This window comes from Bubalus kerabau, chromosome 4, assembly GCF_029407905.1.
Source record: "Bubalus kerabau isolate K-KA32 ecotype Philippines breed swamp buffalo chromosome 4, PCC_UOA_SB_1v2, whole genome shotgun sequence".
Taxonomy (NCBI): Eukaryota; Metazoa; Chordata; class Mammalia; order Artiodactyla; family Bovidae; genus Bubalus; species Bubalus kerabau.
Genome location: NC_073627.1, coordinates 102,530,748 through 102,541,148, shown reverse-complemented (window position 1 = coordinate 102,541,148; position 10,401 = coordinate 102,530,748). Strand labels below are relative to the sequence as shown.

The 10,401-nt window shown below is 40.9% G+C and overlaps 1 protein-coding gene across 1 annotated transcript; it reads right to left on the bottom strand.

Moving 5' to 3' along the window:
• Positions 1–1,667: 1,667 nt before the first annotated feature.
• DMAC1 (distal membrane arm assembly component 1) lies at positions 1,668–9,298 on the bottom strand. Its single transcript, XM_055579705.1, has 3 exons — positions 9,254–9,298; positions 2,824–3,229; positions 1,668–1,956 (listed from the first exon to the last, which is right to left on the bottom strand). The coding sequence occupies exons 1-3, from the start codon at positions 9,296–9,298 to the stop codon at positions 1,892–1,894; spliced, it is 516 nt and encodes a 171-aa protein (XP_055435680.1). The 3' UTR covers positions 1,668–1,891.
• Between the last annotated feature and the right edge of the window lie 1,103 nt (positions 9,299–10,401).

Here is a 10,401-nt window from a genome sequence, read left to right as displayed (position 1 = left end):
ATTTCTCCCAGCAATCTTGATTCCAGCTTGTGCTTCATCCAGACCAGCGTTTCTCATGATGTACACTGCATATAAGTTAAATAAGCAGGGTGACAACATATAGCCTTGACATACTCCTTTCTCAATTTGGAATCAGTCTGCCAAACAAAATTTGGCAGTATACTTCGGGCAAGTTTATTTGGAAAAAGCTTTTATTTGGTTAAAGATTCATACTGGTATTAATCCTGAGAAACATGCTAAAATTATAATATATACATTTAAGAGTTACGTTATGTATCCAGGAAATCAAGCCAAGATGAGCAAACTGTAATTTGGTTTTAAAACTAAGAAAATGTTAGGATTGAAGCTTTCCTTCAACAGAATGGGTTACCTTTTAAAGCAGGCAGTAACTTGTCTTCATAGGTATTTTAGTGGATGATCATGTGTCATGGGGGGCTTCTCTGGTGACTCAGTGGTAAAGAATCTGCCTGCCAGTGCAGGAGAATGTGGGTTCAATCCCTGGGTTGGGAAGATCCCCTGGAGAAAGAAATAGCAACCCACTCCAGTATTGTTGCCTGGGAAATCCCATGGACAAAGAAGCCTGGTGGGCTACAGTCAGTCAGACATGGCTTAGCAAATGAACATACACGTGTCATGTGTCCTCAAGGAAGTCCCCTGCTTTGGGTCCTCTCTGGTCCCTTCTAAGTTAAAACTTCTGTATTCACTAACATCACATAACTGAATTTAATATTTCACTTAAATATTTTATATTGAAAAACCTTCTCAGTTGGATAGATATATAATCACTCATGCCATGAACTCTAGTGTAGACAATGCAAGAGACTTATTGTCATTTGTGAGGCTTAATAGACTTGTATACTTATATACAATATCAAAAAAAAATAGCCCTAAAAGGTATCTACTTATTCAACCTACCATCCAAAATGTAGACATTGTGATTCGCAGTTGAGTTGAAGAGTATTTGTCTGCTCTGAAAAAATAGCTACACACAACTTTAGAAACCACAGTATTGCAGAAAAAAAAAATTAAAAACCTAGTAGGAAGCAGACTTCTCTCAGACATAAAGTGTCTAATTTTCAGTCTTTATCTCAAAAGCAACTCAGTTTCATCACAGAAACTTTTCCAGTGCTTGTGAGAAAAGAACAAAACACACATACACACACACACAAAACTACAAAAGATTTTGAATTTCTCTCAAGTATTTTGGTACTTAAGCTTTTTATTTTATGCTGATTTTTATGCTTATCCAATTGTTTCATAAAGGTAATTCTTGCTTCCTGGGAACAATCCTAGTTCTGAAAGACAAATACAAGTCCGAACACCATCTCTGAATGACCCTGGGCATATCACTAGGACTCTGTTTTTTAATATTCACTTACCACCAATGACATAACCTCCTCAGAGTAGCTGGTAAACTCTCAAAAGGTCATGGATCTGACAATGCTTTGGGAAGTATGAGCAGTATGCACATACATGTTTTATGTACTTCTGTGTATTATATGATACCTATCCAGGATAGTAGGTGCTGACCCAATTATAGGAAAAGTATGATAAAAAGAACTATTGAAAATAACTTTAGCTAACTTTCCCATTTGGTTTATCACTTCCTCTCTTTATATATATATTTACAATTATACCCTCCTTCCTCAAATAAGACACAGAACCTCTTCTCTTTTCTCAGGGATTTATTGGTCCCTGTGGAACCTGCGAAGAATGCCATAAACAGTCATGGCCCATGAATGACAATCCCTGTTTGTCTTTTCAGTCATGTCGTATCTGCCGGACTGAAGTCTGTCAATGTCCGCATTTCTGTCCAGAACACCTATAAGTGCCATTCTTCCTCTGTGTGTCACGGGGACGTGGAAGGATGACAAATTCACTGGTGGCACTTTCATCCAGTGCGGAAGGCCTTCCCTTTGGGGTCTGACAGGATGACCACACCCCAGCAAGCAATGCCTAGGGGGGAAATAAACAAAACAGTACTTGATGTGCTATGGAAGTACCAAGTGCTTTCACATATGGCAACTCTAATCCTTGAAGATTTCTTAGAGAAGAGTGAAGCTCAGAAAAGGAAAGTTGAAAGAAAAAAATTTTTACTTTCCCTATGCAAAAAAGTAATTGATCTAACCAATCTAGTAAGACGATAAGAGACATGAAAAATTAAAATTCTATTCACTCAATTGATCTAAAGAGCTAAAAGAATCACTACATTTTACCAGAAGACATCTTGACCATCACTTAGTATCCTTACAAATAATAACTATGGGGTCACAATAGGCGGAAGACCTCATATGTGTGCTTTGAACCCATGTCTACAGTTTACCTTCAAAAGCAAAGGTCAAGTGCCTTCACTCAGTCTTTCTCCACAACCTAGAAAAGAAGCATGGGTTTTGGTGACACATAAACCCAGGATCAAAGACTGGCTGTGTGTCACATCCTGGATGTCTGACCGCAGACATATTTACTTCTCTGTGTCTGGGTTTGTTCAACAGGAAAATGGGACTACCATGCTCATACCTATTTCTAATAGCTCTCAATAGGATTAAAAAGATTGAGGCTAGAGTTCTCAAAAAAAAAAAAAAAAAAAAAAAAAAATATATATATATATATATAGTGTTATTTAAGAAAAAACAAAGCAAAAAAGTATCCCAGCAACTACTTCTTCCCGCCCCGCGCGTCTTACTGCAGGGGATGCCTGCGGCCTCGTGACCAACCCGGGTGCCTCGCGCCCCCCCGCCCCCCGACGCCCCACGTGTCTGATCTCCCATCTCCTCTGCTCCCTCTCCCTCTCCCCCGGCCCAAGGGTGGTGCCCAGACTCTCACTGATGCCGAAGATCATCTGCGCAATAGTCCCAGGACCCGGGGGATATCCCAGCTTCATGGGCTTCCGCGCCATCCAGTACACATACCCGCCTGCCCCTATCAGCCCCGACCCGGAGAGCACGCGACAGCTCCAGCAGTTATTAAATAGAGGGGCTTGCTGCGCTGGAGAGGCTGGCACTCCGGGTGCAGTGACCTGTGTGGGCTTAGCGGTGGAGGTGGCCTCAGGGGGCGCAACGAACTTGACCGGCTCAAGGGGCTGTGAAAGGAAAGAACCCATATTAAGAAAATGAGCCTCAGCCCCAAGTCGGTCCCGTGAACTGACGTAAAAGACGTGCCCGGAAGTAGCGCCGGCGCGCTGCACCGGAAGCTGCTTGAGGGCTACTGGGAAATGTAGTTTCTTCTGCCCCTGGGAGGGAAAGGAATGAGGAAGGGCCTGCTGTCCTGGTGTGGTGTGTGGCTAAAACCTTGGCCATTCCAGAGGCATGTTTTTGTTGTTGTTTAATCCCTCCCAGTCATTTTAAGAATTTAGCCAACTCCCTAAATGCCTTGAACTCTAAGTCTCCATAGAGGAAAAGTCTGTGTTTCTCAGTATCCTAATAGGAAAGATGAGGCCTCTGGTGTCACTTCATGTGACTACAAGTGTTTGACTTAAAAAGCATTAGGTAGTGTATGCCTAACTTTATGCTGGACACTTTGCTAAGCGATTATCTGCAGTATGACATTCACTATTCTCAACCCAACAGGGTTATCAGTTTCCCAATATATGACAAAACTGTTAGGTAACATAGCCATGGTTGACCCAGTGTCTGTGAGGAGATAGAATCAGATTTCTTAAATGCTACAAAATGTGAAGGGACAACACAGATATAAGACAGTTATTCAAAACAGGTTTGAATAATCTCCATCAGATCAGATCAGATAAGTCGCTCAGTCGTGTCTGACTCTTTGCGACCCCATGAATCGCAGCACACCAGGCCTCCCTGTCCATCACCAACTCCCGGAGTTCATTGAGACTCACGTGCATCGAGTCAGTGATGCCATCCAGCCATCTCATCCTCTGTCGTCCCCTTCTCCTCCTGCCCCCAATCCCTCCCAGCATCAGAGTCTTTTCCAGTGAGTCAGCTCTTCGCATGAGGTGGCCAAAGTACTGGAGTTTCAGCTTTAGCATCATTCCTTCCAAAGAAATCCCAGGGCTGATCTCCTTCAGAATGGACTGGGTGGATCCCCTTGCAGTCCAAGGGACTCTCAAGAGTCTTCTCCAACACCACAGCTCAAAAGCATCAATTCTTTGGTGCTCAGCCTTCTTCACAGTCCAACTCTCACATGCATACATGACCACAGGAAAAACCATAGAACCTTTGTTGGCAAAGTAACATCTCTGCTTTTGAATATGCTATCTAGGTTGGTCATAACTTTCTTTCCAAGGAGTAAGTGTCTTTTAACTTCATGGCTGCAGTCACCATCTGTAGTGATTTTGGAGCCCAGAAAAATAAAGTCTGACACTGTTTCCACTGTTTCCCCATCTATTTCCCATGAAGTGGTGGGACTGGATGCCATGATCTTAGTTTTCTGAATGTTGAGCTTTAAGCCAACATTTTCACTCTCCACTTTCACTTTCATCAAGAGGCTCTTGAGTTCCTCTTCACTTTCTGCCATAAGGGTGGTGTCATCTGCATATCTGAGGTTATTGATATTTCTCCCGGTAATCTTGATTCCAGTTTGTGTTTCTTCCAGTTCAGCATTTCTCATGATGTACTCTGCATAGAAGTTAAATAAACAGGGTGACAATATACAGCCTTGACGAACTCCTTTTCCTATTTTGGAACCAGTCTGTTGTTCCATGTCCAGTTCTAACTGTTGCTTCCTGACCTGCATACAAATTTCTCAAGAGGCAGATCAGGTGTTCTGGTATTCCCATCTCTTTCAGAATTTTCCACAGTTGATTGTGATGCACACAGTCAAAGGCTTTGGCATAGTCAAGAAAGCAGAAATAGATGTTTTTCTGGAACTCTCTTGCTTTTTCCATGATCCAGTGGATGTTGGCAATTTTATCTCTGGTTCCTCTGCCTTTTCTAAAACCAGCTTGAACATCAGGAAGTTCACGGTTCACATATTGCTGAAGCCTGGCTTGGAGAATTTTGAGCATGACTTTACTAGCGTGTGAGATGAGTGCAATTGTGCGGTAGTTTGAGCATTCTTTGGCATTGCCTTTCTTTGGGACTGGAATGAAAACTGACCTTTTCCAGTCCTGTGGCCACTGCTGAGTTTTCCAAATTTGCTGGCATATTGAGTGCAGCACTTTTACAGCATCATCTTTCAGGATTTGGAACGGCTCAACTGGAATTCCATCACCTCTACTAGCTTTGTTCGTAGTGATGCTTTCTAAGGCCCACTTGACTTCACATTCCAGGATGTCTGGCTCTAGGTCAGTGATCACACCATCGTGATTATCTGGGTTGTGAAGATCTTTTTTGTACAGTTCTTTTGTGTATTCTTGCCATCTCTTCTTTATATATTCTGCTTCTGTTAGGTCCATACCATTTCTGTCCTTTATCGAGCTCATCTTTGCATGAAATGTTCCTTTGGTATCTCTGATTTTCTTGAAGAGATCTCTAGTCTTTCCCATTCTGTTGTTTTCCTCTGTTTCTTTGCATAAGCTCCATAAATACTTTAAATTTCTCTTCAGCATTTTTCATCCCATCTTTTCTTCAGGGAGGGTTGGGCACATATTTCTTGTGCTGGATTGTTTGCAGAGGATTATTGATAGAAAGGCATTTAGAGTTCAGAGGCTGTTTTTGATAGAAGAGATGGACAAAAGCAGGATTAACTTCAGGTTTGAATTTTTCTGATATAGAGTGGCTTAAAAAATTAACATGATAAAAAAGAAAATTCACTATTCCTTCTTCTAAAACAGGATATGATTTTGGGAAGGCTAGAAAAAAGGCAAAAATAAAAATAGGGTGTGTGTGGGTGTGTGTTAGTTGCTCAGTCATGTGCAACTTTGTGACCCCATGGACTGTAGATGGCCAGGCTTCTCTGTCCATGGAATTCTCCAGGTAAGAGTACTAGAGTGGATTGCCATTTCCTTCTTCAGGGGATCTTCCTGACCAAGGGATTGAACTCAGATCTCCTGCCTTGCAGGCAGATTCTTTACCCTCTGAGCCACCATGTACATAGAAAGACATAAAGACAGATATTTAACAAAAGGGAAGGGTCTTTGAAATTAAGTAGCAGATAACCTAGTATTCTCTTTCTCTCCAAAGAGAATACTTTGTTAAATATTTGTCAGTTTTTCTGTCTATCTACGTTTATGTGTTGAATAGTTGAAAGACAAAGGTTTTGGAAATTTGGGATCTGTACCTGGCTCTGTCACTATGACTCAGGCATATGACATGGAAACCATTATTCTCTCCAGCTTGTAGTTACCTCATGTTTGAGACTTGAAATAGGTGATATATAATTTCTTTCCTAACTTTAAAATCCTAATATTTATTAGTAATCTCTCTTTAGTTAGCATTGTATTAAGTGCTGTACCAAATGAATTAACAGTATTTTATTTAGAAATTCATAGTTTATGGCTGCTGCTTCTTGCTATGCCCCAATAAAATATTCTTATAGCACATTTAAATTCTCCTTATATATGTGGAAAATCATTATTTAGCAATGGTTACCAAACATTTTGATTATAATCCTCTATGGATTAAAAAAGACTGAGCCCACAAGAGAATTTATGTATGCCTGTTTATGATTTATAAGTTATATATTAATGTGTTACTTTATGGGCTTCCTTGGTGGCTCAGTGGTAAAAAATCTGCCTGCAAAGCAGAAGCTGGAAGAGTGGTGGGTTCACTCCCTGGGTCAGGAAGATCCCCTGGAGGAGGGCATGGCAATCCAACCCAGTATTCTTGCCTGGAGAATCCCCATGGACAGAGGAGCCTGAAGGCTACAGTCCACAGGGTCTCACAAAGTCAGACATGACTGAAGTGACTTAGCACAGCACAGCACATGCTACTTTATGTACTGTGCGTGCATGCTAAGTTGTTTCAATTGTGTCTAACTCTTTGCCACCCTGTGGACTGTAGCTTGCCAGGATCCTCTGCCCATGGGATTCTCCAGGCAAGAATACTGGAGTGGGTTGTCATGCCTTTCTCCAGGGGATCTTCCCAACCCAGGGATCGAACCTGTGTTCCTGTGGTTCCTGCATTGCAGGCAGATTCTTTACACCTGAACCACCAGCCAGAGAAGCCCTTATATACTATGAAATAGCATATTAATATATAATTTATAAATCATAAATAGGTATACATAAATTCTGAGAAAATAAGCCAAGTGAAAGGCAAGGAAGAAAGGGAAAATACACCAAAATGAAAGAAGAGTTTCAGAGAACAGCAAGGAGAGATAAGAAAGCCTTCTTAAGTGAACAACGCAAAGAAATAGAGGAAAACAGTAGAATGGGAATGACTAGAAATCCCTTCAAGAAAATTGGAGATAGCAAGGGAACATTACACGTAAGGATGGGCACAATAAAGAACAGAATGGCAAGGGCCTAACAGAATCAGAAGAGATTAAGAAGTGCCAAGAATACCCAGAAGTGCTGTACAAAAAAGTCTTAATGACCCAGGTAATCACAGTGGTGTGGTCACTTACCTAGAGCCAGATATCCTGGATGTGAAGTCAAGTGGGAAAGCATTACTATAAACAAAACTAGTGGAGGTGACGAAATTTCAACTGAGCTATTTAAAATCCTAGAAGATGATGCTGTTAAAGTGCTGCATGCAGTAAATAAGCATATTTGAAAAACTCAGCAATGGCTACAGGATTGAAAATGGTTAGTTTTCATTCTAATCCCAAAGAAGTGAAGTGAAGTCGCTCAGTCGTGTCTGACTCTTTGCGACGCCATGGACTGTAGCCTACCAGGCTCTTACGTCCATGGGATTTTCCAGGCAAGAATACTGGAGTGGGCTGCCATTTCCTTCTCCAGGAAATCCCAAAGAAGGGCAGTGCCAAAGAATGTTTAAACTACTTTGCAGTTGCACTCAGTTCGCATGCTAGTAAGCTTATGCTCATTATCCTTCAAGGTAGGCTTCAACAGTTCATGAACTGAAAACATTGTTATGTTCAAGCTGGATTTATAAAAAGGCAATGGAACCAGAGAGAAAATTGCCAACATTTGTTGGATCATAGAGAAAGCATAGGAATTCCAGAAAAACATCTACTTCTGCTTCATTGATTATTTTAAAGCCTTTGACTGTGTGGATCACAACAAACTGTGGAAAATTCTCAAAGAGGTGGGAATACCAGACCACTTTACTTGCCTCCTGAGAAATCTATATCCAGGTCAAGAAGCAACAGTTAGAACCAGACGTGGAACAACCAACTGGTTCCAAATCGGGAAAGGAGTACGCCAAGGCTATATATTGTCACCCTGCTTTTTAAACTTATATGCAAAGTACATCATGCAAAATTCCAGGCTGGATGAGTCATTAGCTGGAATCAAGATTGCCAGGAGAAATATAAAAAACCTGAAATGTGCAGATAACACCACCTTAATGGCAGAAAGCAAAGAGGAATTAGAGAGCCTTTTGATGAAGGTGAAAGAACAGAGTGAAAAAGCTGGCTTAAAACTCAACATGCAAAAAATGAAGATCATAGCATCTGGTTCTATCACTTAATGTCAAATGGAAGAGGAAAAAGTGGAAGCCATGACAGAGTGTATTTTCTTGGGCTCCAAAATTATGGTGATTGTAACCATGAAATTAAAAGATGATTGCTCCTTGGAAGGAAAGCTATGACATAGACAGCTTATTAAAAAGAAGAGACATCACTTTGCTGACAAAGGCCCATACAGACAAAATTGTGACTTTCCAGTAGTCATGTGTGAATATGAGAGTTGGACAATAAAGAAGACTCAGTGCTGAAGAATTGATGCTTTTGAATTGTGATGCTGGAGAAGACTCTTAAGAGTCCATTGAACTGCAGGGAGATCAAACCAGTCAATCCTAAAGGATATCAACATAAACATTCATTGGAAGGACTGATGCTGAAGCACGAATGCTTTGGCTACTTGGTGCAAAGGAGCCAACTCATTGGGAAAGACCCTGGTGTTGGGAAAGATTGAAGGGAAAAGAAGTGAATGACTGAGGATGAGATAATTGTATAGCCTCACCAGCTCAGTGAACATGGATTTGGACAAACTCTGGGAGGTAACAAAGGACAGGGAATTGTGGCATGGTGCAGTCCATGGGGTCACAAAGAGTCAGACAAAACTTAGCGGCATGCTACTTTATATATTATAAGGATAAGATAAAATAATAGAAATGGAAATTTTAATATTTTATCTTATCCCAATAGAGTTGCATTGTGCAGCTCTGTGGATATCATGGTTATTATACATGTGATTCTACTAATTATATTTTATCTAAAAGCTTACCTTCTTTAGTGTGCTTATCAGAGTTAAGAATGTTGGAGAGGACATCTTTAATTCTCCAAACAAATATTATTAGAATGGCCTATTATAGATTCTGCAAATAACAAGCAAGTTTTTATTTTAACCAGTGCTTTTTTTTTTAAAAGAACCTTTCAAAAGATGTGTTTGCTCTCCTCTCGTTGCCTATGTCCTCTCCTACAGATTGCAAACATGCAGAAGGCACTAAAAAGTACTTACTATTAATAAAAAGTGTCCTTCATACTTCAGTTCACTCTCATCAACAAAGTCAGCCTCATCAGTTTTTTTGTGTGTCTCTTCAAAGATGTCTGTGTGCTCTTCTCCTCCAGTGGTTTTTAAGATCATTCTCTTAACAGTCAGTGAGTAAAGAGCCTCTTCATTCTTTTTTTTGGCTTCACAGGATTCCATTGTATGAATGGAATGAATACTTATATATTGACATTAATAGACATTTAGGCTGCTTCCATTCTTTCACTATCACATATCAGTTCAGTTGCTCAGTTTTGTCCAACTCCCATGAACCGCAGCATGCCAGGCCTCCCTGTCCATCACCAACTCCAGGAGTTCACCCAAACTCATGTCCATTGAGTTGGTGATGCCATCCAACCATCTCATCCTCTGCCATTCCCTTCTCCTCCTGCCCTCAATCTTTCCCAGCATCAGGGTCTTTTCCAATGAGTCAGCTCTTTGTATCAGGTGGCAAAATATTGGAGTTTCAGCTTCAATATCAGTCCTTCCAGTGAACACCCAGGACTGATTTCCTTTAGGATGGACTGGTTGGATCTCCTTGCATGCCAAGGGACTCTCAAGAGTCTTCTCCAACACCACACTTCAAAAGCGTCAATTCTTTGGTGATCAGCTTTCTTTATAGTCCAACTCTCACATCTATACATGACTACTGGAAAAACCATAGCCTTGACTAGACAGACCTTTGTTGGCAAAGTAATGGCTCTGCTTTTTAGTATGCTGTCTAGATTGGTCATAACTTTCCTTCCAAGGAGTAAGCATCTTTTAATTTCATGGCTGCAATCATCATCTGAAGTGATTTTCGAGCCCCCCAAAATAAAGTCAGCCAAAGTTTCCACTGTTTCCCCATCTATTTGCCATGAAGTGACTGGACTGGATGCCATGAT